The 27,896-nt window shown below is 40.6% G+C and overlaps 1 protein-coding gene and 1 long non-coding RNA gene across 8 annotated transcripts in view; one reads left to right on the forward strand and one right to left on the reverse strand.

Moving 5' to 3' along the window:
* LOC102955780 overlaps positions 1-1,309 on the reverse strand; it is a 30,328-nt gene extending 29,019 nt beyond the window's left edge. For all 4 annotated transcript variants that reach the window (XR_006211799.1, XR_006211798.1, XR_446934.3 and 1 more), the window contains exon 1: positions 1,222-1,309. This is a non-coding gene — a long non-coding RNA (uncharacterized LOC102955780). The remainder of the gene's footprint in view (positions 1-1,221) is intronic.
* A 272-nt stretch (positions 1,310-1,581) lies between these two features.
* On the forward strand, positions 1,582-27,142 carry ZNF793 (zinc finger protein 793). Of its 4 annotated transcripts, none has more exons than XM_042969054.1 (7): positions 1,582-1,662; positions 2,858-2,999; positions 12,756-12,865; positions 17,436-17,478; positions 22,702-22,831; positions 23,360-23,455; positions 25,188-27,142. In XM_042969054.1, exons 4-7 carry the CDS (start codon positions 17,464-17,466, stop codon positions 26,138-26,140), a joined length of 1,194 nt encoding a protein of 397 aa, XP_042824988.1. In that variant the 5' UTR covers positions 1,582-1,662; positions 2,858-2,999; positions 12,756-12,865; positions 17,436-17,463; the 3' UTR covers positions 26,141-27,142. The 4 variants fall into 4 exon arrangements, with proteins under 4 accessions (XP_042824988.1, XP_042824990.1, XP_042824987.1 ...); XM_042969056.1 differs by having other exon boundaries at positions 22,705-22,831; XM_042969053.1 differs by lacking the exon at positions 12,756-12,865.
* Positions 27,143-27,896: the final 754 nt, after the last annotated feature.

Genomic DNA, 27,896 nt, shown 5'->3' on the forward strand with positions numbered 1-27,896 from the left:
GAGGTAAACTGTTACTTGGGCCCTCTCCATCCCCCTAAAATGAAATTATGTTAGTTAGGGATTAGCTCATCAGGGACCACAGTGAGAAATTAAATAAACTATCCTGTTTCTCAGCATGTTTGTTTTTCAGCTTTATGAGTCCTTGAGAACTTCCTTGTTCCTAGAAACCCACCAAAGTTATTCAATTGAGCAGATGTGTGGGAACAAAAAAAAATCATAAATGTTCCTGGGAAATTGGAGTTAAGCAAACCCCTGTTAAGTTATGCTTGAACAATTTTTATAAAGGTTTTCTCAGTTCCTGTGACCACTTCTTAATTGCAAGAATAGCCTACCAAAAGGTTGCCCGCTAGCAGTATAAATTGGTCCTGAAGTTTGTGTTAGAGACAGAACTTTGTGGACTATCTCTGTCTCCGTAGTACCTGCAAATAGTAAAATCCATTTGCTCAAACCGAAAGACATGGGTCAATCGTTTGGCTGATGCACCCAAGCTAGGTGCCCTTTGTGTTCAGTGACAAACCTGGTGATCCATATGGGTCAGTTATCCACCTTAAAAAGACTCCCTGCTCTTCCACCTAAAGGAAGGTGACCTTGCCTGGAACAATACTTTCTTTTGCTAATAACTTTCTTGCCCCTTTCCCACATCGCCCCATCTTCCTATAAAAGCTTTCCATTTTGTACAACTTCGGGGAGCTCCTTTTGACTTGGGATGTGGCCTGATTCATGAATCGTTCAATAAACTCAACTAGATGTTCAAATTTACTCACCTGAATTTTTATTTTGTAACACTACTTAAGACAAAGTCCCTGTATATCTGGCCCAGCATTAACACAAGGCAGGGAATTATGTCTCTTTAAATTTTTTTTATTTCCTATGGGATCTCTCATATCAGCAGCAAAAACATAGAGTGCTAAAAGTCTTAATTATCATTTATTTAAAATAGTTGAAATCCTAAAAAAAAAAAAAAAGTCCCTGCTTCCAACATTTTCTTTCGGTAAGAGCCAATAGCTTCTTACTCGCCCTCTCCCATGGCTCCGCTCTCACCGGAGTTCTCGACCCTTCCTCCGGTGGCCTCAGTGTCCCCAAGGGAAGAGCTTCTTAGCTGCTCTCCAACTCCAAGAGCCGTTCGAAGAGAAGTTTCACCTTTTTGGGGGGAGCTCCTCCTATAAGGCGGCCCCGCCCATTACACGTAAGAAACAGTATAAATGTACGAGGCCATCTTACCTCCGCGCCTGCCCTGCTGGAGACAAAGAAAGCTCAGCTTCGCCTCCATATTGGTCACAGCCGGTTTGGGCTTCTGAGATGCTAAAAGCAGCCGGGACGTCTGTGTTTGCAGCCCCAGGAGCACTTGTTTCTCCCAGCCCTAAAACAGCTTAACCCTCGGGTCTAACAAAGGGCCTAATCACTACTGTACGGCACAGATTTAAACATGGCTGCCTCCAACAAGGTGTCAAGAGGGAGCGGCCATCAGGCCTTCTGTTAAAGTTCAGAAACCCAGAATCCTGTTCGCTTGGAAGGTTGCCAGGTGGAGGCCGACAGCCTCAAAGTCGCGACTGAGTCTGCGCACTGGCCACTCGGGATGGGAAGAGATTATACTGCGGTGAGGCGGCGTGGTACGAAGATCAATTTCGGGTTATGGGCGCGGATCCAGGAAAAATGGGAAAGGTCAGTATGAGAAACAGTCAAAATTAAAGACTTCTGTAGGATAGTGATCGGACGACTACGGTGGCCCTTATGGGTCAGTCATGGGTGCCCGTAAGGGTCAGTGACGAGCTTACTGAAGAGGTTAAGTGATTGGACTTGTGAACCTCGTGGGGGTCGTGGGGCGGGAGGAGGTTTGTAGGAGTCAGTGGCAGTGTCTGTGAAGATGGATTAGAAGTATGTGGGAATCAATAAAGGAGGGTTCTCGATTTCTTGATTGGCACAGTGAGTGGGGATTAGTTTACAGTGGTCTTTAGGGGTCTGGAGCCAAGTGGGTGCTTCAAAAACATTTATTTGAACAGCATTAGAGCGCAATGATCGGAAGCCTGAGATGGTCCGTGATTGGAGGTTCTGAGTTCTGTTTGGGTACCTGGAAGTGATGATTGTGGAAACTTTGAGGTTAACTGATGAGAAGGGTTAATGGGGACCAAGGTTTAGAGAAATGCTTTCGGCCATCAGTGATTGACACTTCCTTTAGATCATCGATGGGAGGAATCTGAGGGTATTAGTGATTGAACTTTTGTAAATCAAGGAATGGAGAACATACGGATCAGTGGGGGGTCAGCGAATGGGACTGTCAGTAATTGTGGGGGGGAGGTGGGTCTGTTGGGGTCAGCGATTGATATTCAGTCATTGGGGTATCATTGGAGATCAGTGTGGGTTCGTGATTGGTGATCTGTGTAATTCTCTGTTGGGCAATCAGAATGGATCAGTGAGCTTTGTAGTCACTGGCTAGCGGTCTCTGATGGTCATTTTTGGACATCCGGGAATATCAGTGACTACAAGATCCTTTGTTGTAGATTGGGGCGCCATATATGTCTGTGATTAGGAAGCTTAATGGATGTTAAGAAGGATTGGGAAATTTAGAGGTTGGGGATGGGAGAGTTAAGGATTTGAGTCTGCAGTCCTGCATAATGGGAGCACACTTCACCCCTGTGACTCTCTCCAGCTGATGAGCAGTCAGTTCAGTTCAGTCTCTCCCAAAAGCCCACATCAAAACTCTGAAACCTCCTTCCCCTTTTTATTGTCCCAGCTTTAAAGATAGTGCTTTCAAAGGACCAAGTGTTAAACTTATCTAAAGTAATATGTTATTAAAGATGTGTCTTCTATTGCTTTTGCCAAGCATTTAGTGCATATTTCTTTTAATGTTTCCTTTAAGGTCCTTTCTGGCAACAGTAATGATGTATCTGTCTGTGACAGCATCCCAAGAATGAGTCTGGTTTCTGGAAATCTATTCTGACTCCATGGCAGCTAGGATGGATGTGTCTTTGCCTGTGGTTAAAAAACAAAGAATTTACTGAGTAAGTATCTAAACTGATCTTGTAAAAGATTTTGCCAAAGGAACAAACTTTGAGAGTGTTTGGAAAATACTTTTATCTAGGCTTAACTTAAAAATGTTGTTAACACACACATACCAAAAAAAAAAGTAATTATGTGAGGTGATGGAAGTGTTAACACTATTGTGGCAATTATTTTGCAATATATACATATATCAAGTCATGGCATTGTACACTTTAAACTTCTACAATATTATATGTCCCATACCTCAGTAAGGTTGAGGAAAAAACAAAAATAAATAAATAAATAATATAAGGAAAAGAAACTGGATCTGGAAGTTACTGTGTTCTAAGAATCTTCTTGCCTTGTTCTGTATTTTTTAGGCATGACACATTTGACCTCCTTGAATCTGTTCCTTATAATATCCTGGCAGAATAATTCAGTAAAGATAAAACCACAAAATCAAAACTTGAAGCTATTTTTAGAAACTGCTCTTCATTGAAATTAAAGTCAAACTAATGCTAATTAAGATGGGCCAAGATAAGATTACAAATAAAACGGATATAAGATTTTGACCATTAGCTTAATGAAGGGGTAAAATGCCAAAACAGTATTTTGTTTTTTAAAATATTATATCCAATCCTCATGTAGTCCTCAGACAAAGCACAATAACTGTAACATTTTCTGAAACAAAGGAAGCTGAAAGGTAAGGCAGTTAAATATCTGTCAGAAGCCATGCACATCAGGCTTTAGTTTTTAGAGCAGATAGTCTCTGTTTTCAGTTGCACAGAATCAAAGACAGGTAGTTGTTTTGATGCAGAAGTCATGAGCTTAGATAAGGAGTTAGGGCATTTTCTTTTTCTTGTGCTATTTTCCTTTGACACCTACACTGTATTTAGTGCCAGGTTGGGGAGCAAATAATTTTTTTTTAATGTTTTTATTTTATTTTATCTTATTTTATTTGAGAGAGCGAGAGAGCATACACACTCCAGCGAGAGAGCATACACACTCCAGCAAGGGAGAGGGGCAAAGAGGAAGAGAGAGAGAGGTGTAGGAGAGAGAGAATCTTAAGCAGGCTCAACTCTCAGCCCAGAGCCTGACCTGAGGCTGGATCCCATGACTCTGGGATCATGACCTAAGCCAAAGTCAGGAATCAGATGCTCAATCAGATGCCACCCAGGAGCACCATCTTTTTTTTAAACGTTTTACTGAGATATAAGATACATACAGAAATATACAGAAATATACAGCTCAATGAATTACCACAAAGGGAAAACCCTGGGGTAATGTACTCACGTCAGAAAACAATGTTGTAGCACCCTGAAAGCTTCCATAATACCCTTTCCCTGTTACACCCTGCCAAGGGGAAACCATTCTCCCAGCTTCTAACGTTACTGATTAATGTTGTCTGTTTTGAACCCTAATTAGAACATTCAGGGCATCTGGGTGGCTCAGTCCGTTAAGCGTCCGACCTTGGTTTCAGTTCAGGTCCTAATCTCAGGGTGGTGAGTTCAGGCCCCGCATTGGCATGGAGCCTACTTAAAAAAAAGAGGTGGGGGAACACTCATACCAGGGGGGTAGGAAGAAAGAGGCAGTATGTAGCTATGTGTGAAGGTTTTTTAAGTATGAATACAAATTATTTCATTTTATTTGTACCTCAGACATTTTTCCAAATAATTAAATAGGCTTTTTTAAAACTTGGTATAACATACATACAGGTGGTATAACTTGGTATAACATACATACAGGTATAACATACATACAGTGAAGTATGCTTATCCTAAGGGTATAGCTCGGTGAATTTCTACATTGAGGAAAATCATGTAAATTCAACCAAGATCAACATAGACATCATCTCTCGCACCCTGAAGCCTTTTGTATCAGTCAGTACCCATTGCCACTGCTGGGTCTAATATCATGGATTAATTTTGCCTATTTTTGAACTTGACTTAAATAGAATCATAGAAATAATCTGAAGGCAAAACATTCATACCATGGGAAGTTTTGTCCAAAACTCTGAAACCAAGGGACGCCTGGGTGGTTCAGTCCTACTTCAGCTCAGGTCATGATCTCACAGTTCGTGAGTTCGAGCCCCGTGTCGGGCTCTGTGCTGACAGCTCAGAGCCTGGAGCCTGCTTCGGATTCTGTGTCTCCGTCTCCCTCAGCCCTTCCCCTGCTCAAGCTCTGTCTCTCTCTCTCTCTCAAAATAAATAAAATATTTAAAAAATTTTTTTGGGGCGCCTGGGTGGCGCAGTCGGTTAAGCGTCCGACTTCAGCCAGGTCACGATCTCGCGGTCCGTGAGTTCGAGCCCCGCGTCGGGCTCTGGGCTGATGGCTCGGAGCCTGGAGCCTGTTTCCGATTCTGTGTTTCCCTCTCTCTCTGACCCTCCCCCGTTCATGCTCTGTCTCTCTCTGTCCCAAAAATAAATAAAAAACGTTGAAAAAAAAATTTAAAAAAAAAATAAAAAAAAAAAAATTTTTTTTTTAATCTTTTATTTATTTTTAAGACAGAGAGACAGAGCATGAGTGGGGATGGGGCAGAGAGAGAGGGAGACACAGAATGTGAAGCAGGCTCCAGGCTCTGAGCTGTCAGCACAGAGCCCGACACGGGGCTCGAACTCACAAACTGTGAGATCATGACCTGGGCCAAAGTTGGATGCTCAACCGAGCCACCCGGGCGCCCCTAAAATATTGTTTTAAAAATTAAAAAAAACAAAAACAAAACTCTTTGGTTTCTCATCTATAGCCCTGGCTTGGCCATTTGAGATTGCCTGTTTTCTGTTAAGTCTCTCTGGAAGCCAAAATTATGCACAGTGAAATGGACCCTATGGGTTTAGAGTAGATGTGAAATAAGGGTCCCATTAATGAAGTTAACAAGTTGAGGATGGCTCTTTGTAGATATTCGGAGGGGTCCAGAGCCCCCTGGTCAAAATCTCTTATTAGCCTTTGGAGACTGACCTTTGCTTGCAAAGACCTGAATAAGGTAGCTTGAAAGAGTCTCTTCAGGGGCTACCTGCCCTGAGGCTCAGCAAATAGAGGATACTCTGCAAGGAGTCTTTTTCAGTGAACCTAGAAGATCTGATGGATTCATTCTGGGCAGAGGAGAAGCCTCTGTCCCTCCCATCCAACCTGACTTAACCTGGGAAAACAGCTAACCTCCTTCTTTGACTCACAGGTCTCTCCATCTTGCTTGCCTTTCCACAAACATAAGGGATTTTTGTTTTGTTTTTAAATAATTTTAGAGTTAAGAAAGTTGCAAGAATAGTACAGAAGTCTTATTACACCCTTCACCCAGATTCTGCAGTAGTTAATATTTTCCTATATGTGTAAATAATTTCATTTTCTTGCTATATATGTATATAAATGTAGATTTTGATTTTTTTTTCTGAACCATTTGGTAGTTGCAGACATGATGGTCCTTACCCCTATGTGTATTTCCTTATATGACCATAATATAATTATTGAAAACAGTGAAGTTAACATTGAAACAGTATTATTATTATTATTATTATTATTATTATTATGGTGTTAGTATTATAATCTACAGACCTTATTTAGATTTTTTTAAGTTGTCCCAATAATGTCCTTTATAGCAATTCTTTTTTCTGGTTCAGGATTCAAATTCACGATTACGTGTTGCATTTAGTTGTCATGTCTCTTTAGACTATGTTAAAATTGGAATATTTTCTCAGTTGCTTTTTGCTTCTTTTGACCTTGACATTTTGAGGAGTACAGCCAATTATTTTTATAAGGTGTTCTTCAATTTAAGTTTTTCTGATTCTTCTTCATGATTAAAATCATGTAGGGGCATCTGGGTGGCTCAGTTGGTTAAATGTCCAACTCTTGACTTCAGCTCTGGTCATGATCTCATGGTTCGTGGGTTTGAACACTGCACTGGGCTCTGCACTGACAGTGTGGACTGCTTGGGATTCTGTCTCTCTCTCCCTCTCTCTTTGCCCCTCACCTGCTCTCTCACGCTCTCTCTCTCTCTCAAAATAAACTTTAAAAAAATCATGTATATTTTTTAAACATTTTCTTAATGTTTATTTTTGAGAGAGAGAGAGAGAGCATAAGTAGGGAAGGGGCAGAGAGAGGAGAGACAGAATCCGAAGCAGGCTCCATCCAGGCTCTGAGCTGTCTGCACAGAGCCCAGCATGGGGCTGGAACTCACAAACCACAAGATCATGACTTGAAATGAAGTTGGCCATTTAACCAACTGAGCCACCCAGGCACCCCGAATCATGTATATTTCTGACAGGAATACCACAGAAATGATATTGTGTCCTCAATGTGCCATGTGTCACGAGAGGCATGATGTTGGTGTGTCGCATTGCTGGTAATGTTAACTTTGATCACTTGGTTAAGGTATGACCACCATGGTCCTCCACTTAGTATCTTAGGGGGAAATATTTTGAGACCATGTTAAATAATCTCAAATTTTCATTCACTTAGTATTAGTATCCGTTAATGATTTTTTTTTTTTTTGAAAGAGAGAAAGAGAGTAGGGGAGGGGCAGAGGGAGAAGGAGAGAGAATCTTAAGCAGTCTCCACAGCCAGCTCGGAGCCCAACACGGAGCCCAGTGCCACAACGGTGAGATCATGACCTGAGCAGAAATCAAGAGACCGACACTTAACTGACTGAGCCACCAAGGTGCCCCTCCATTAGTGATTTTTGCCTGAATCAACTACTATTATTGTGGTTGTCATATGATAATTTTCTAATTGTACTGTTACTTCTACATATATTAGTTGAAGCTTTCCTTATTCCCCTATGTATTTATCGGTAAAAATATAATAGTGTGGCCTAGTTACATATAATAAAATATGAACTGTACATCAGAAACTTGCAAAGCTGTTTGAAATGTTGAGTTATACCATTAGCCAGAGCTCCGATCTTCTTAATCACAAAGAAAACATCTTGGGAGATTGACTTCTTGTAGAGAAAGAGTTGTCAGCTCATGTGACAAAATGACCCACACAGACAGGAAACTGCTAGGGTCCCACTCTGGGCCAGGTAGATTTCCATCATGCTCCCACAATGAGGGATTGGGAGCTGGAGAAGGAAAAGAAACATCCTGTCAGAAATATGATAGAATTGTCAAAACCTGATGAAATGATCCATATGTATTATAAAATCTAAGTCATGGTTTCATTTATTCTGTGACAGTAAATCTTACTGTATTTTTTAAAAATCAAGATTGAAAAGGTCAGATAAGATAATGGGGGATAGTGTCTTCAATTGATTTATACCAAACTGTGGATAGTTTTCTTTTTTTTTTTTTTAATTTTTTTTTTTTTTTTTTTTTTTTTTTGAGAGAGAGAAAGAGCACAAGTGGGGGAGGAGCAGAGAGAGAGGGGGAGATACAGAATCAGAAGCAGGCACCAGGCTCTGAGGTGTCAGTACAGAGCCTGATGGAGGGCTTGAACCCATGAACTGTAAGATCATGATCTGAGCTGAAGTCGGACGCTTAACCGACTGAGCCACCCAGGTGCCCCTTTATTTTCTGTCTTAATTAAACATTTAATTGAGAGTGTTAGAAGGTATATATGAGAAGTAGAAGGAATCAATAATAAATAAATAAAAGGGGAAATTAATGAGTTAAAGAAAAAAGGGGAAACTAATAAATCTAATTTTTAAAAAATTGATAATATAGATAAACCATTAGCAAACCTTATCAAGTCAGGAGGAATGAACAGGTAAACAAATAGGAATGCAAAAAATAGAATAATCATATTATTAAAAAGTATTTTTGTAAAACTTAACTAATATATTTCAAAGCTAGGATGCAGAACATTATTTTCTAGGACTATATGGCTGTATAAAACTTCAATACAAAGAGAAAGAAAACTAAAAGATCAATAGCTAAAGTTTCAAATATTCAGAAAGATTCCTGCACACCACTTCCTGCCATCCCCTATTTCTTTTTTTAGTGTTTGTTTATTTTTGAGAGAGTGAGAGTGAGCAGAGGAGGGGCAGAGAGAGAGGGAGACAGAATCCCAAGTAGGCTCCAAGCTGTCAGCACAGAGCCCAATGCAGAGCTCAAACCCATGAACCATGAGATCATGACCTGAACTGAAACCAACAGTTGGACGGTTGACTGAGCCACCCAGGGGCCCCATCATCCCCTATTTCTCAAAAAATAAACAAAAAACAAGTCAACTATCAGACTTGGATGGTCCAGTTGGAGATTTCTTATAGAGCCTTGAAGTCACTTCAAGTAGCATATAATTTTTCAAATAGTTAAACTCTCCAAGAGAATTTATAAAGGAGGGAAGCATTACCACCTCTTTTTATAAAGACATCATTGTTGCATTGATTACAAAAACTGGAAAAGGTGGCATTGCAAAAGAAAATCATAGACCAACTTTGTGACTATATATGCAAAATCCTAAAAAACAAAAATAGAATAAATTAACAATACATTCAAATAATAATGCATTCTGAGAGCAAAGAAATTCATCCTAAAGATGCAAGGTAAATTCGATGTTTAAAGGATTTGTTAATGAATTTTACCATATTAGTAAGTCAAAGGAAAAATACCATACAGTCCTGATAGATGCTAAAAAATGATAGATGATGATAAATAGATGATAGATAATAAAAAAGAATTTGATAAAGTTCAACATTTGTTCTGGATTTCTTTAAAATTTTTTTCTTTTAATGTTTATTTTTGAGAGAGAGAGAAAGCGCCAGAGCACGAGTGGGGAGGGGCAGAGAGAGAGGGAGACACAGAATCCGATCTGAAGCAGGCTCCAGTCTCCGAGCTGTCAGCGCAGAGCTTGATGCAGGGCTTGAACCCACAAACCATGAGATCATGACCTGAGCTGAAGCCGGACACTCAACTGACTGAGCCATCCAGGTACCCCTGGATTTTTTTTTTAAATAGTAAAGTAAGACTGTTTTGATACATTTTAAACACGATAAGACCTTCTTTATGTCAAATTGAAAGTCAGTATCCAATTTACTGGCATTCAAGTGAGCAGCCTGTCCCTAATGTAATTTTACCTTTTAGAGTATAGTGAGTGCAGTAATCAAAGAGTGAGGGAAGAGGTATAACACATTTAGAAAAGAGAAGAAAAAACTGTTAAGTATTTGTGGATGAAATAATTACATACCTCCCCCCCAATGCACATACAAAGCTCAAGATGATTCATTCCAAACTATTACAGATATTAAGAAAGTTCAGTGGGGCGCCTGGGTGGCTCAGTCGGTTGAGCATCCGACTTCAGCTCAGGTCATGATCTCGAGGTCCGTGAGTTCGAGCCCCGTGTCGGGCTCTATGCTGGCAGCTCAGAGCCTGGAGCCTGCTTCGGATTCTGTGTCTCCCTCTCTCTCTGTCCCTCTCCCACTCATGCTTGCTCTCTCTCTCTCTCCCTGCAAAAATAAACTTAAAAAAAATATATTAAAAAGAAAGTTCAGTAAGGTGGCTGTTTTAAAATGAGTATAGGAAAATAAATTGATGACTTTTCAATTTCAGTTAGTAATTATGAGGATGAAAACATGCCATTTAGAATAGGAACCTGAAACACAATTGGCTACCTAGCAATAAATATAAAAAGAGAATTGGAGTACCTACATGAAGCAAAGTATAAAAATGTTTTGAAATGTAAGGGAAGTCTTGATTAAATGGAGAAATCTTGATCTTGGATTGAAAGGCTCAATATTTTTCAAAATTGTGTACATTTTCTTATATGAATGGGCAAATTTAAATTGTACGACATCAAGCAAAATCTAAGGAGAGATTTTTTTTTTTAGTGTAGTAGAATAATTCTACATTATATACTGAACATGATACATTTGAGAATAGCCAGGATATTTTTTTTAAGTAGGCTCCATGCCCAGTGTAGGGTTTGAACTCACAACTTTGAGATCAAGAGTCGCAAGCTCTCCTGACTAAGCCAGTCAGGCACCCTTAGCCCGGATATTTCTTTTTGTTTGTTTGTTTTTTTCCATTTTATTTATTTTGAGAGAGAGAGAGAGAGAGAGCCCGAGCTGGGGGGAGGGGCAGAGGGAGAGAGAGGAAGAATCCCAGGCAGGCTCCATGCTGAGAGTGGAGCCTGATGCAGCACTGGATCACAGGACCCTGGGATCATGACCTGAGTCAAAGTCAAGAGTCTGACACTCAGCTGAGCCACCCAGGTGTCCCAAGGATATTTCTGAAAAATAAGTAATGTGAGGCAGCCTACCAAAGTTTTAAAACATGTTATAGAACTTGAAGAGTATAAAGCTGTGACCTGAGAAGAGCTAGTTGAGGGAAAAGATACTGAGTTCACGAGAGATCTCTGATCTATCTGATTTAAAATTGATGCCTGAGAGCATCCAAATGATGGTAAATATATAGTAAAACATGGCTTTTGAGTTCAAATGTTAGGGACTGGTGATACAGATGTGTGAGACAGATTCATGTAGGTAAGGAAGAAAAGATGACTGCTGTGCTTCTGTTGGGGGACTCTAGGGGGAGCCACCTACCCCCCTTCATTGACGATGCAGTGGGGAGACTGACTGCATGTTGGTACCACTTACCAAGATTGACTCTTTATCAAGAAAGAGAGTGATTGACTTTGCCTTCCCCCAGTGTTGCTCAGTTTGGGGGAGAACTTGAGGCTGAGGGAGGAGGGGAACCTTGTTTTTCACATTTCCTTCCTTGGAGCATGTGGCACTGTGGCTTTGTCTACTGTACTAGGGGTATGCAGACAAGCCCTTTAGTAGAAAAATGATCTGCCTTTTTTTTTTTAAAACATTTATTTATTTTTGAGACACAGAGAGAGAGCACAAGTGGGGAGAGGCAGAGAGAAGAAACAGAATTCAAAGCAGGCTCCAGGCTCTGAGCTGTCCGCACAGAGCCCGATGCAGGGCTCGAACCCGTGAACCACAAGATCATGACTTGAGCCAAAGTCAGACACTTAACTGACTGAGCCACCCAGGCGCCCCGAAAAATAATCTGGTTTTTAGTGAAAAACAAAATTTCTAAATAATTTTACCTTATTGTTGAAAGAAGTTAGAAAACAACGTCTCTTTAATTTCACCATGTGCACCCAATTACTGTTTCCTGCCCTTCTTATTTTAGTCTGTGTGATACTATGATTTGTAAGAAGAAATATATTTTTGGTCTTTCAGTGCATTTCTGGCACAGATCTTCTGAAACCCTTGGAATTTCCTAAGTGATAAGGATAAAAGTGTTAGTCGTAATTCAGCCCCTTTCAACCATACCTGAATTTTGTATTAAATGAGGTAACTTATAGAAAGCCTCTACAGATGGGCTTTTAAAAATTATTTTTATTGGGGCGCCTGGGTGGCTCAGTTGGCTAAGTGTCCAACGTCTCGCAGTTCACGAGTTCAAGCCCTGCATCGGGCTCTGTGCTGACAGCTCAGAGCCTGGAGCCTGCTTCAGATTCTGTGTCTTTCTCTCTCTCTCTGCCCCTCCTCTGCTCACGTTCTGTCTCTCCCTTTCAAAAATAAATAAACATCAAAATAAAAATTATTTTTATCATTTATCATTCCTGTTTTCACAGATAAATAAACTGAGCCCCAGGCAGGTAAATTATTTGGCCTAGATTCCCCCCAGTCAGTTAGAGGAATTGCTTGGTTCAGTCTTCTGTCTGATGATTCCAAAGCTCACAGTCTTTCCAGAAGTTCCCCCTACCCCACACCCACAGCAGAGCCATCACTCAGCTATGTCTCCTGCATAGTCCTCCGCAGACTTCTTCCTCTTGAGCCTCAGAGAGTATTGAGGAGGGACTGGTGGATGACTCTTACCTTGAGGTCTGTTTATCTTCAGGTTACCTGAGTCCCCTGTACACCTGTGGGTCCCACCACTTCGCTGACAGCAGGGCTCCACAGGACCTTGGTCAAGTCTACAGAAGGCCCTGCCTGGGGCTACAGCTGAGGGTGAGTTACTGTTGAGAGATGGAGCTGTGAGGGACTAGCAGGCCAGGTAGAAGATCCTCTGGATCCAGAGAGGGGATCTTGGGAAAAGAATCTCTTCTGAAGGAGGAACGTAGGGTCCGAGACCTCTTGCCAGAGCAAAGACTCCTAAGTAGCAGGAAATAGCATCATCCCTTAGCCAGAAGCTGAGCAAGACTCAACTTGGCATCATTCCTTCCAGAGACCCTCCATGGCTCAGGGTAGGGAAAGGGTTGGTTCCAAGATTCAGAGAGACCGAAGTGAAGGGGAAAGCAGAGAAGGTCAAGTGTGATAGGCGTGTTCTCTTAAGGGAAGGAGACCTCGGTCCAACATAGTGCATTTTGCCATCTTGTAGTATGGGATGTGGTCAACCCATTCCCTTACTCTTACTGGCACTTTCTGGACTCTAGGTTGCTCCCTTATCATTTTTGCCACCTTACCTGGCCTCTGGGAATATGGGGAATTCATTCCATCCTGACAAGGGGCAGAAAAGTTCCTGGATTCTCAGAGTTCTGGTGGCAGCAGACCTACTATAGCTATAGATTTTTTTTTAATTAAACTCTACTTGGAAGATTTGCAGGAATATTACTGTCAGCTTTTATGTGTTCTTCATATAAGTTCACCTAGATAAATGTTTACAATCACATCCTCTCTTTCTCTAAATATAATGTTATAAATATATTTTTATACTTTTTTTCTCAAGTTTTTCAGAGTAAGTTACAAACATGATGCTCCTTTACCCCAAAGTACTTCAGTGTACATTTCCTAAGAATGAGAACATTTTCCTTATATAACTAGCAGTTTTCAAAATCAGGCAGTTAACACTCATTTGATACCATTATCCAATCCACAGTCCATATTCAGATGTGAACCAATAATGCCATTTCATGGCAACATTTCTTTTTTCATTCTAGAATCCAGTTTGGGATCACCTGCTACCTTTAGTTGACACATCCCTTTAGTCTCCTTTAATTGGGATCAGTTCCTCAATCTTTGTCTTTCATAAAGTTTCAATATTTTTGAAGAGCATTGGTCAGCTATTTTGTATTAATGTCACTCAGTATGATTTTGTCTGTTTCTTCATGATTAGATTCAAGTGTTCATTTTGGGCAGAATATCACGGAAGGGATGTTGTGCCCGTCACAGTGTATCATATCAGGGGGCACATGATGATATGTCTCATCACTTGTTAATATCACAAGGTTAAGGCTAAGGTGATATCTGCCAGGTTTCTCCAAGGCAAAGTTGCTATTTTTTTTAAGTTCACTTTAGTCTTATTTTGAGAGAGAGCGAGCGAGCACAAGCCAGGGAGAGGCAGAGAGAGAGAGAGTGCGGGGAAGAGAGAGAATCCAAGCAGGCTCCGTGCTAAAAGCATGGAACATCAAACTCACAAACCGTGAGATCATGACCTGAGCCAAAATCAAGAGTCAGATACTTAACCGACTGAGCTACCCAGGCGCCCCCTCATTTTATAATTAATAAATATCTTGGGGGGGGATATTCAGATACTATAGAAATACCCTATTTTTTCACCCAGCTTTTGCCAATGGTTTTTGCATACATTGATGTTGCCATCTTATTTAAAAGTGAAGGAAGTGACTTTCCCAGGCCACAGAACACAGGCCTCCAGATACCCATTCGCTGACATGTTCGCCACACCACCACTCAGCTGGAACCTTGCAGCCTTGGAGACCAGGCCAAAGCTGAGTAGCTCAGTCCAGGAGGGTGAGGGAGGGAGTATACTCTTTTAGAGGATTGAGTAGTTCTCCAAAGCTGGATTAACTGCCCCAGCTTGCTGGGCCTTAGGCCTTTCCTGCCAGCTCTGTCCCTAGTGGACGGTTCAGTTCTCTCAGAGAACCTTCTCCTGCTTTCAAAGCCCTCCTGTGGCTTCCCTCATGATGAAAAAAAGCAGTGGAATAATGATCTGTAAATAATGAGGTATGTACCTGTGTGTGTGTTTCAGTTACAGATTAGAATAAGAAACATCCTGCCACCCAAATCGAAACACTAACATTTTATTGTATTTCATACCAAAAGTTTTTCTACACATATATTTTTTAAATAATGGGATATTTTTTTTTAACTTGAGATGTGCATAGAGAACAGCGTGTAGCTTAATGAATCGTTCCACATGTGCACACTCATATACCTACCACCCAGATCATAATAGGGAACATTTCCAGCACCCCAAAGGTTTCCCCCACCCATCCCAAGCAGTGCCTAGTCAAAGCGGTGACATAGGTTAGGGTTGCCTGTTTCTGACCTTCATGTAAATGAAATTCAAACAGTAGATCTTCCTTTTTTTTAAACTATTTTTTTGACTTACTGGTATAACTTGATTATTTTTTAAGCAAAGAAGTATCTATATTTTATTTACCATTCAAGGAAATCACTTTTTTTATTCTAGAGACAGGAATCTAAGTAGTTAATCTTAGCATCATTAAGACAAATTCATTATTCTATCTTGTGAACAGGATGTTCCTGGAAATGTTCCATATCCTGATAATGTGGTTATGTGGGTGAATACATTTGTCAAAACTCATTGAACTATACAATTAAACCGGATTCATTTATTTTATGTAAATTATACCTCAGGAAAGAAAAAAATATTTCAAAAAGCATAATAAGCTCACTGCTCAGTCCTTCTATTACTGATAGGACAGCTAAATGCCTCTTTCACACTAACTGTGCTATATGACTTATCTTGTCTGACCTGTACAATATTTCAAAGCATTTTGATACAATTAAGAGAGAGTGGATATTTATTGTCTGCTAAAAGTAAATCATTAACTCATTTAGCATTATATGTTAAGAAGTTTTCCATGTGTACCCTCATGTACCCACCACCTAGATTATGACAGAGAATATTTCCAGCACTTTAAAATTATTTTCCTTTTTCAAAAGATGATTGATTTGTCAGTAGATTAGTGAGAAAAGACTTCTGTAAAACAAAGCCAGGAGAATGTATTCATTTTGAAAGAATTTTTTCCCCTTGAAACTAGCACTCCTTCTCACATGGTTAGAGCCTGTGAGGCTGGCTCCTCTGTCCCTTTGCCAGGACCCATCACTGAAGAAGTGTCTTTGCTTTCTGGCACTTAATATTACAGAGATGCATTTTGTGTTCTTTGCTCCAGATGTGGACTCAGCCATTTCCCAAGGAGGTTTAGTTCCTTTTTGGTGAAATTAGTGGAAGAGATCAGAATCTGGGTACTAGCAGGTTTTTCTAGTTGGGATGACACCACCTCAAGTTACTTCAGTGAGAACAGCCACAAAAGATATAATTTTTAAAATCAGGAGTTATCCCATTGATGATTTTAACATTAAACATTCAAGTACATCGTAAAATATTTATACTCTTAAACTATGATTTACCCTTTTTCTTTTATAATTTAAGCCACGTAGTTATCTCTTTAATTAAACACCTTAATTAAAAATAACAATTGTTGGGGCGCCTGGGTGCCTTAGTTGGTTAAGCATCTGACTCTTGATCTTGGCTCAGGTCCTGATCTCACAGTTTGTGAGTTGAGCCCCGCGTTGGGCTCTGCACTGACATCACGGAGCCTGCTTGGGATTCTGTCTCTCCTTCTCTCTGCCTCTTCCCCGCTTGCACTCTTTCTCTCTCTCTCAAAAGAAATAAATAAAATTTTTTAAAAAGTAACAGTTGTTTGGGGCGCCTGGGTGGCTCAGTCGGTTGAGCGTCCGACTTCGGCTCAGGTCATCATCTCACGGTCCGTGAGGGCAAGCCCCGCGTCGGGCTCTGTGCTGAAAGCTCAGAGCCTGGAGCCTGCTTCGGATTCTATGTCTCCCTCTCTCTCTGACCCTCCCCCGTTCATGCTCTGTCTCTCTGTCTCAAAAATAAATAAACATTTAAAAAAAAAAAGTAAAAAAAAAAAAAAGTAACAGTTGTTTGTTCTCATTCGTTGAAAATTATTTTTTAACGACAACACTTAATAATATTCCAGATGAATAACAAGGTTTAGCTTTTAGTAATCATTTGTGGCATAGTTTAAGTAACTATTAGTTTTACTAATGTTATGCAGTTATTTTATTTTGCTTTAAGTTCTTTGTAATAAGTTACAAAAGCCTTTTTCCCGTTTATACTTTAAAAAAATAATAACATTATTATAGAAAAAGCATCCTAAATATAGGATTTCATAAAAACTAGTAGGTGAAGTAAAGTGCAAACTTTAAAAGTAAATAAGAGGTAAAACCCAAGCATTTTGCCTTTAAGAGAAAACATATTGTCCTTGTGCAAAGGTGATCTTATTCAGAGCATGAACGTGGCTCCATGGGGCCAGTTATTTAAGTTTTAAGGATTTTGTTTTTAAATAAATTTTCACTTACTTGGTAGCAGCTTTTACTTCCTCGGGGGTCTGTTTTATGCATTCACATTCTGAATTGAATGGCCCTATATTTTTTCTTCTACCACAGTGATTTAAAGCATAGGTTTTTATACAAGATTTACATAGCGACTTTGCATGTTCCAGGATGGGCCTGGTCCCTCACAGCTCTGTTCTCTTTCTCCTCCTTCTCCCCCCAATCTCTGTCTTCACAGGATTCAAATCTTTTTCCAAGAACAGAAAATGATTGAGTACCAGGTAAGTGTGACATTTAAGTAACCTAGTTTCCCTTGGGAAACTGTTCTAGAAAAAATATGTGCATTTCAAGCATATATACTTTGTCACAGATTGGGTTCTTAGAAAACAGACTTGGAGATGGAGGTTTGCACACATGAAGTTTAGTAGGGAGACTCTTGGAACACCTATAAAGAGTGAAGGAAGCAGGATTAGGCAGAGGGAGTTAAACGGCACCAGCCGATCTTACAAGATGCTTTGAAATTGGGATGGCCCTCCAACTCCAACTTTGTCCTGAATGGAGCCAAGGAGGCCTTTAATTCGGAAATCAATCAGTCATTGGTTTTCTGCCCCGTGGTGGGGGACTTAAGCTTGGGTGGGGTACCTCCCTTTGACCAAGTGCGGTTTGCCAAAGGTCTGAAGCCTGCAGTAGCCAGTCTTCTAGCAGCTGGGAGAAATACCTTGGTCCTTCAGGGGGATTTGGGTGGAAAACCACAGTTTTTCTCTCTACATGTAGATACAATGGCAAGATACTTACACATACGGTCTACCCCCTTTTTTTCCAGTTAAAATATGCTAGAGGTGGTACATATTAGTACTTGGGACCACAATCTGTGTTGAGGTTTTTCTTTTTAAGTTTTTTTTTTTTAATTTTTTTAAAATATTTATTTATTTTTGAGAGACAGAGTGAGACAAAGTGAGACTGGGGTAGGGGCAGAGAGAGAGGGAGACACAGGATTGGAAACAGGCTCCAGGCTCCGAGCTGTCAGCACAGAGCCTGACGCGGGGCTCGAACCCACAGACTGTGAGATCATGACCTGAGCCACCCAGGCGCCCCTCTTTTTAAGTTTTTAAAATGTATTTTTTGAGAGAGAGAGCACATGCTCATGCATGAGTGGGGGAGGGGCAGAGAGAGAATCCCAAGGAGGCTCTGCATCGTCAGCACAAACCTGGACATGGGGCTTGAACCCATGAACCATTAGATAATGACCTGAGCCAAAATCAAGAATCAGAAGCTCAACCAACTGAGCCATCCAGGTGCCCCAGGGTTGCAGGAAGTTTTAACTCCTCTGTGCTTTGTGGCCCACATATGTAATGGAATAAAATGCTAAATTTCAGTTAGAGTAATTGAAAATACAAATATTATTTCTTTTCAGAGGGGACAGGCAGGAAGCTTCCTCTACGTTTATGGAAGTCCTGATTTTGATCCAGGGTATCTGTAGCTTTGATCTAGACTGGGGAACAGAGGAGCTCTCCAGTATTTAAATTACTGTCATTCCCTTAACTGTTTTTACGAGTTTGGCAGCAAACAGTTGAACATCTTATTCCCCAGCAAGTCTCAGTGTGAAGTGTTCCCAGCTCCCCCTACCTTCCTCACCATCTCTGGACTGTGAAGGGCCCTGTGTCCTGACAAGACCCCCTCAGCCCTGGAGTTCCTGCATTTCCACCTCTTTGGAGGCCTCCCTCCAGCAGGGATATCTCTTTCTGAAGACTCATCCTCTCCCCTTTCCCAGATCTTTTCCCTTGTCCCTACAACCACCATCAGTGCCTCCAACCCTAGAAACCATCACCACTTCCAAACCAAAAAATCCTTGCCTTTCTCCCCTGGCCTCCTTCGCCTCCTGTGGTGATTTCCTTCTCTTGGTGTTTCCATATCCTGCTTCTTATTCTTTCTTTTTTTTTTAATTAATTTTTGTTTTTTAGAGAGAGAAAGTGTGTGTGAGTGGGGGAGAGGGGCAGGGAGAGAGAAAATCCTAAGCAGGCTCCACACTGAGCATGGAGCCTGACTCCCACGACCCTGGGATCATGACCTGAGCCAAAATCAAGAGTCAACTGATTGAGCCACCCAGGCATCCCATGTTTCTTATTCTTTCTTGAGTCCAACATCCTTTCTTCCCACCTTACTAAAACTTTTCTGGCCAAGATCCCAGGTGACTTCACTAAGGTTGAAATCAGAAGATGCTTTTTTATCGTTCTGCTAAATTAGATCGCACCTTTTGCCCCCTTCTGTGTGGAAGGCAGCACCATATACTGGATAAGAGCACACACTTTGGAACCAGACTGCTGAATTTTAATCCCAGTTCTTACTATCTGTATGACCTTGCACAAGTCTCTGAACCTTTTTGTGCCCCAGTTTTCCACCTCGGGAAATGGTACCATCACAGTGGGCAAACCAGGACCCTGAGATTTACCCTTGACTTCTCCCCACCTTCTCCCTCTCACACTCAATCACTAAGCCATGCTAATTTTACAACCTTAATGTTACGTCCTATGTTTGGTGAAAATGACATGGCCTTTTGGGTGCCAAATTACATCTATTTTGTTCTGTTCTTTTCCATCCCATCCCATCTCATTCCCATTTCAATTAGCTCTGTTTGGGAAATATCAACCCAGAGCTGTCAACTGACCCAGGCTCCATGCTCTGTGATAAAAGCCTGATTGCTACTCTCCCTCTACCATGGTATGTCATTCTGGCATCAGAGAGGATATCTGGTTGTTACCCACTATGTACATGGCCTTGGTATGGGCCTTAGGGTCTCATGTACCAGCATCCATGGCTTCACCCTGGTTTTGGTCCTGCCTTCCAGCCCATCTGCTTGGGCCACTGCTCAGGTGCCACTGTAGGATCCCACATTTTTCAAAGAGATGTACAGCCACCTCCTGAGGTTGAGCTGATGCCTGTGACCCAAAGCCCCCACCAGAAATCACATTGTTAGACCATCTCATGTGACCGAAAGCCCCCAGGTAAACAAAGGCAGTCTTATCACACAGAACATTCCAGGGGCTTAGAGATTAACTCCCAGGAGCTGAGTGCAAAGATCAGACCTCTCTTTGGGCCAGGTTCATTCTTTACAGTCAGTTGAAGATGTATCATAGTTAGTTTCCTCTACTCACAGGAATAGAGGATTACTTTTCCTTACACCAAACAGTTCTCCAATTCTCTGTGGATGCCAACTAGGTGTCCTACAATTTAATTCAACTCAGAGTTAGCACAGACCCTACAAGTTAGGGTCTCAGTCTCACAAGACTGCCCCCCCCCACATGCTAATTGCATCCCAGGTTGTCACCTGAACTTCTGACCAACTAGCTGTAAATCAGGGGTTCCTGTGACCCCTTGCTTAGTTTTGATAATTTGCTATAGTGACTCACAGAACTCTGGGAAACACTTTATTTACTATTATAGGTTTATTATAAAGGTTACAAATGGAAAGCCAGATGAGAAGGTACAGAATGGTCCTGAGCATATGAGCTTCTGTCTGTGGAGTTTGGGGTGTGCATCCTCCCAGATGTGTTCACCAACCTGGAAGCCCTCCAGGGTTTTCATGGGATTTCCATTTTGTAGGCATCACTGATTAAATCATGGGTTGGGGATCAGCTCAATCTCCAGTACTGCCCACCCACACCCACCCCCATCTAGAGGGGGTGGAAAAGGAGACTGAAAGTTCCAACCCTCTAATCACATGGCTAGTTCCTGTGGCAACCAGCCCCCATCTGTGTCATTAGCATAAACTCGTGTATCCTTGACTGGGGCTTGTTATGAATAACAAAAGATACTCCTATTATCCCTATTACTCAGGAAGTTACAAGGGTTTAAGAAGCTTTGTTCTAGGAACCATGAAGGAAGACCAAATATATATTTCTTAATATATCTTAATATCACAGGTGCCCTCTTTAGGTTAATACCCATGGGTCCTTCTTTGGGTCTCCAGCTGAACTCTTTAGTGTCCCTTGGGGCTCTGGCCTAGGCACTTTGCTCATCCTGTCTCCCTGCAGAGAGATCCCACACTAACAATCTTAGCTACCATTTCTCTGCTGATGGCTCACAGAGCTTTTAGCTCCCTTCCTGATCTTGCTTCTGCTACAAGACTCCTGCGTCCATCCCACTGCCTGCTAAGTGTCTCCACCCATGTGTCCCCAGACATGACTAACAACACATCCTCTTTGCTTCTCACTTCTGTTTTTCTCACTTCTGATTTACCACCACCATCACCCAGTTGGCTTTGAGACACCTGGGTGTTACCCTTACCCCTTTTCACTCACTCCCCACAACCAGTTAAGGTTCAGGTTCTGCTCTTCTTTACTCTTTCTTTTCTCTGTCTCACTGTGTCTTACTGTGCTACTTGTGAACATCATCTTCCACCTGCATTATTACGGTCTTTCTTTTCACTTCTCTCCAGATCCCCCATCACATTTCTCTTTCTATCCATTCACTTTCAAATTATGTGAGTTCTATACTTCTTTAGGCAGGTTTTTTATCCAGCCTACCAATCTCTGCCTTTTGGAGTGTTCAATCTTATATTAATTTATATTATAATTTAATATCATTTAATATAATTATTGGTGTGGTTGGATTTGTATCTATCCTTTTAGTATTTAGTTTTCTGTTTGTCCTATCGCCTTTTGTTCCTTTATTTCTTTTCTCTTGTGTGTGTGTGTGTGTGTGTGTGTGTATTAAATATTTTTGAAATTCGTTTACTTCAGTATACCTGTTTGCACTATAATTTTAGTGGTTACTTTAGGAATTCAATATATACCCTTAACTTTTCAGTCTGCTTAGAGTTACTGGTGTACCACTTGATGTGGAACGCAGGAAACTCACCACATGCCTTCTAGAATGTGCTTTCTATACACACCTATTCCTTGATATTTCCATTGATTTAAAGTCCATCATCTCATCACCCACAGGCCCCTGTATTCTCTTCCTGCTACTGAGTGCCTTGTAGCCCTTAAAATCACTGTGCTGCTCCCATGCCGGTGTTCATGCTGCTCCCTCTGCAAGGACTGTAGTTTCTTCATCTTTCTGTAGAGGAGACTCAGCTCCACATATCCCGTAGCTCTGAAGCCTTACTAGCCTTTGAAACAGTCACACTTTTCTACATGCTATAACCTAGATGTCTTGCCACCATAGCTCTTATACTTTCACCCTGATGGCTTTACATATTGCTCTTTGCTGGGCTGTCAGCTCCTTGAGGTCAGGAACCATCCATGATTGTGTTTCCAGCAACCAGCACTGGGTTATACACAGCAGGTCTTCAGTCAGTATCTGTTGACTCAAAGTGTATGTGGCAGTAGGTTCCAGTGAGATTGTTATTTTTCCTACCATAGATAGCCTAAAGCCAGGAATGTAAAAGGTATTCTAGGTAGATAAATGATCATGATAAGCTCTGACCTAGGAACATAAAAATTCCATACCATCTACCCCTGGCTACATTTTTCCCACATGACTCAGTGTCATTTCATCCTCAGCAGAGACCTGTGTCATTCAAAGACGTGGTAGTGGGCTTCACTCAAGAGGAGTGGTACAGGCTGAATCCTGCCCAGAGGGCACTGTACCGGGATGTGATGCTGGAGACCTATAGCAACCTTGTTTCAGTGGGTAAGAAGAACTCCTCCACACAATTTAGATAGTGCTTGATTGACCACCTTTCATTTTTCAGTTGCTAAAAGTAACTGAGATACCTAGAGCCTCTGAAGTACCAAATACTTTTTATGTGCCAGACACTATTTCAGCCACTTTTAACATATTAACTTATTTAATCCTCATAAAAGCCCCATGAGGTAGGTACTATTTATACCACTATTTTACACATTTGGAAACAGAGGCAAATAGGTGAAGTCACTTGCCCAGTGTTATTCACCAAGTACATAATAGAGCCAGGCTAGGATTTGAACCCCAGTAGTCTGGCTGCACAGTCTGCATCCCTAACCCTTATACTGTGCTGCCCCAGTGAGTTTGGCTTGAGTTTCAGTGGTCCTGAGTTACTAATTCCTTTTGGGTTCTGGACAAGGTGTGTGTACAGTCTTCTCCCAAGTCCAATGTCTGTTGTGCAGCCTTTAATGCTGCCTGAGTGGCCCTGAAGACCAAGGAGCTCAGCCCAAGGCCTGGATCATTTCCCTGGAACAGGTTATGAAGGCACTAAACCATATGTGATCCTCAAGCTGGAGCAGGAAGAAGCACCGTGGATCTGTGAGGCAGCATGCTCGGGCTGCCACTGTCAGGGTAAGTATGATAAATCCAGCAAGAGGTGCTATGGGAGGCTGGCACCTTTGGGATTTTGTTGAGTCCACCTTTCAAAAGCCTTAGAGCTTTGCAAGCCACTGGAGACATTTCTCTGAGAGCTTTAGCCTTCTTGATGTCCTTCAACCTCCATGCACCCCACCTCCCTTATCCAGGTGTTCCTTTTCTTCTTTAAATCTCACCTCTCCCTGTGCTCTTGCTCCATCCCCCTATCTCCAGAATCCTTCATTTCTCTTAAGGTTACCTTCTCCATCACATTCAGGCTTTCTCACAAATAAGCTTCTGTCATTCCCCTGCTCCTGCTGGTCCCTTCCTATTTCCTTTTCCCACACTTTCCAGGTAAAACGCCTCAGACCTGCCTGCCATACCCATACTCTCACTTCCCATCCTTTCCCTAATCCTTTAAGTTATCCCTTAGTCCTTTAGTTTCCTTAAGTCACAGAAGAGGAAGTATTGAATTTCAGGTAACCAAAGACACCTGGGTGGTAAAGGAGATGACTGAGCTTGGCCCATCTTAACCACTTCCTTATAACATTCAGAATAACTGCCCCTTTCCTAGCAGCTCTGTAAAATATTGCAACAATACCCATGGTACCCCAAGTGTTGGTAACCTACTCTTAAGGATGCCTCTGAACTACTTCTCCACAAGAGTCATGAACTTAGTAAGAAGAGTCAGTGTTGTCTGCTCCCACATCTCTTTATGCCACTCACTCTTGGTTTTGTAATCACATAATTGAATTAATATTACATTATGAAAATACCATTCAAGTTATTTTCGTGCTTCTCTCTAAAATGTCTCTGAAATTACCACCAGTCACCTTTCATCCACCTTGGTTGTAGTAGTAGCAGTAACAGCATTAGAATTACTGGCCAACACTCAGTGTGTGCTCACTATATGCCAGATCTGTTCTCAGCCTTTTACATATATCATCTCGTTCAACCCTTACAAGACCTGTGAGGTATCCAACCTTTATTACTCCATTTACAAATGAAACGATCACAGGAAAGTTAGGAAACTTATCTAAGAACATATAGCATAGTAAGGGACCAAACAGAGATTTGAACTCATGTGGTCGTATTTCAGAACCAGTACTCATAACTGTCACACCAACACACTGGTACCCTTTGGGGTGTATTTTGCTTCATTAAACTGTGCTCATCAGCCTTCCTGAAACATTGTAACCTGGCTATCAGCTGCCTTTCTTTTCCCTCTTTTAAGAGCCACACATTGAATAGCAAGGTGCTATATGACACTTAAACCCCTTTCCTCAGTAACAAGATTGACAGACTACAGCCTATAGTTTGGCCACGTGATTTTGTGAAGAAAGTTTATTGGAACACAGCCATGCCTTAACATTTACATACTGTGTTCCCCAAATACAGTGGGAGAGTTGAATAATTTTGACTGAGACCATATGGCCCACAAAGCCTAAAATATTTACTCTCTGACCCTTTAAGAACATGTTTGCCAACCACTGGTCTATAATATTCCATCTTCTTCAAAATTATAACTTTGTATACTCTGTGACATGTTCCATTTCATTTGTGCCTGTTGTGAGTCTTCTCATACAGCACCCTTCTCCGCATTTAGTTATGGTTCAGGCTGTGTCTGTTTATATGCTGTGTGTTGCTTAAATGTTTAGGGTATTTTTCAAGTAATTTTATTCCAGATCATAATAATAGAATAAAGAAAGGTTTGCTGTATTTTCTCCAGAAAACATTTGTCAAGTTAATGTCCAGAGGAAAAGACAGCAAGACATGATTTTGAAACAAGGGGCATTCATCAGCAAAAAAACATTGCCCAAGGAAAGAAGCCATGAAAACAATAAGTTTGGGAAAATATCACCTCTGAGCATTAATCTTTTTCCTTCAGTTCAAGACCCCAATAACTGGGACCCCTATGGAAAAAGTGTGAACCATAATTTAGACTTGATTGGTTTTAAGAGAAACTATTCAAAAAAAGATGAGTGCTGTGGATGTGGGAAATTGTTACAGCATACAAACCATGATAGAAAACCTAATGGAGAAAAACTCTGGGAATGCAGTCACTGTGAGAGAGCTTTTAGCCACAACCCAGCACTTATGTATAAACCAACAGTAACCAATTCTCTTGTGTACAAACGTAAGAGGGTTCCACCTACAGAGAAACCCCATGTCTGTAGTGAGTGTGGGAAAGCCTTCTGCTACAAGTCTGAATTCATTAGGCATCAGAGAAGTCACACTGGGGAGAAGCCATATGGATGCACTGACTGTGGGAAAGCCTTTTCACATAAGTCAACCCTTATTAAACACCAGCGAATTCACACTGGGGTAAGACCTTTTGAATGTTTTTTTTGTGGGAAAGCCTTCACTCAGAAGTCACACCGCAGAGAACATCAAAGAACACATACTGGAGAAAGACCCTTTGTGTGCAGTGAATGTGGGAAGTCATTTGGTGAGAAGTCATACCTCAATGTACATCGAAAAATACACACAGGAGAAAGACCATATCGTTGTAGAGAATGTGGAAAATCCTTCAGCCAAAAATCATGCCTCAATAAACATTGGAGAACTCATACAGGAGAAAAACCCTATGGATGCAGTGAATGTGGCAAAGCTTTCTATCAGAAGCCAAACCTCAGTAGACACCAGAAAATTCATGCCAGAAAGAATGCCTATAGGAATTAAAACATAATAATTGTGGGAAGCCTTAAGCAAGGTATCCTATTTCATTGTATGTGGAAGCATTCATTTTCAGGAGAACTCTCATTGATTTAATGAATTTGGACAAAATGTTTTTACCATAAGGGGAGTCATGTTCTAATTGTGATAGGAAACTTTATACAAAGATTGTAGAAAACACTTTATAAAACATAAACATGGTCACTCTGGCTTATGAAAGTTTAAAAATATGTTAATGGAATAACAATACAAAATATATGTGAAAAGAATTGGTATATTATGGCATATTCCACAGTGAGCCACATAATAAGCATTATTTATATTTTGGAAACGTAAATGTGGATTTAATGTGATTTGTGAATATCAAGCACATTTGTCACATAGTATGTAGAATGCCATTCACCAAACTTTTTCACTCTAAATATCACCATTGTCTTTTAATGTCTTAACAATATAAAAAATAAGAACATTTGTTAATGTTGAAAAGGCAAGGCTAAGGAATAGTTTCACAACCTAATATTGGATGAACAAAATACTATAAACTTGATAGCACAGCCATTATTTGACAAATAGTAGTGTGGCCCTGGCATATTGTGCACTACTTCTATTTTATTAGTCTTAGCTTAACATGCCTTTGCAGCAAATTAGGAAAGACAGTGTTTATATGAGTCTTATAATTCAGAAATGTTTCTTGCAGAGACCAAAGATAGAATTTTTCTGTTGTTTTTTTTTTTTCTTTTTGCAAATTAATTCAGCAATGTCCACTTTTCTTCCCTATCAATTTCCCTGTGAATATCCTGGGCATGAAAACCCAAATTGTTTCATCATTCCAATCTTGAAAAAAAAATCTACTTCCTTGAGCTGCCACATCTTCCAAATAAAACAAATGCCCACACTGTTCAAGATATGCCTCCTGTAAGAATGCCTGGTCCAGAATGAGAAAGGAAACAATCACATGAGCACCGGATGTTGTATGTAAGTGATGAATCACTAAATTCTACACCTGAAACTAATATTACACTGTATGTTAATTAACTGGAATTTAAATAAAAATCTGGGAAAAAAATAATCACAGATAAAGATATGATTAAAAGAGTGATAAAAGATACTTCATACAAATCTAGATCAACCTGTTTTTAAAAGAGGAATTAAATGCTTTTCTTGCAAAATAGAAGTTAGGAAAATTGCAAGAAGTAGAAACTTGATAGAACAATTACCATTGAAGAGTTTGGAAAAGTGATTAAAGATCTAGGATTGAAAAATGCTCCAGGGCCCAGATGATTTCATTGTTTCTTCTTGCTACCAGTGTTATTTGAAGTATTTAAGCCCATAGATTATGTTCTCCAGTTTATTTTATGAAGTCAGAATAAGTTTTAACACCAAAACCAAATAAAGGTAATTGGAAAAAAGAAAACTCCAGGCCAGTCTTACTCATGAATTTAGAAACAAAAATTATAATTAAAATAATTACAAGTAGAATTCAGCAATATACCTAAAGAATGACATAATGACCAAGGAAGAATTATTCCAAGAATGAAGAGCCAATGCAGTAATAGGAAATAAATCAATAAAATTAACAGTTTAAAAGAGAAGATGCCATCCATCAATGCTGACAAGATATTTAATAGAATCTGCAAACATTTCCAATCTAATAAAATGTAAATTAAATTGTAATACTTAGTAACCACTTAGGAGTTACTTTACCAAAATCCTATAGCATATTTTATACTGAAACCATTTTTTGAAAATTAAGAATTTAATA

Source organism: Panthera tigris, chromosome E2 (genome assembly GCF_018350195.1).
Source record: "Panthera tigris isolate Pti1 chromosome E2, P.tigris_Pti1_mat1.1, whole genome shotgun sequence".
NCBI classification, from domain to species: Eukaryota; Metazoa; Chordata; class Mammalia; order Carnivora; family Felidae; genus Panthera; species Panthera tigris.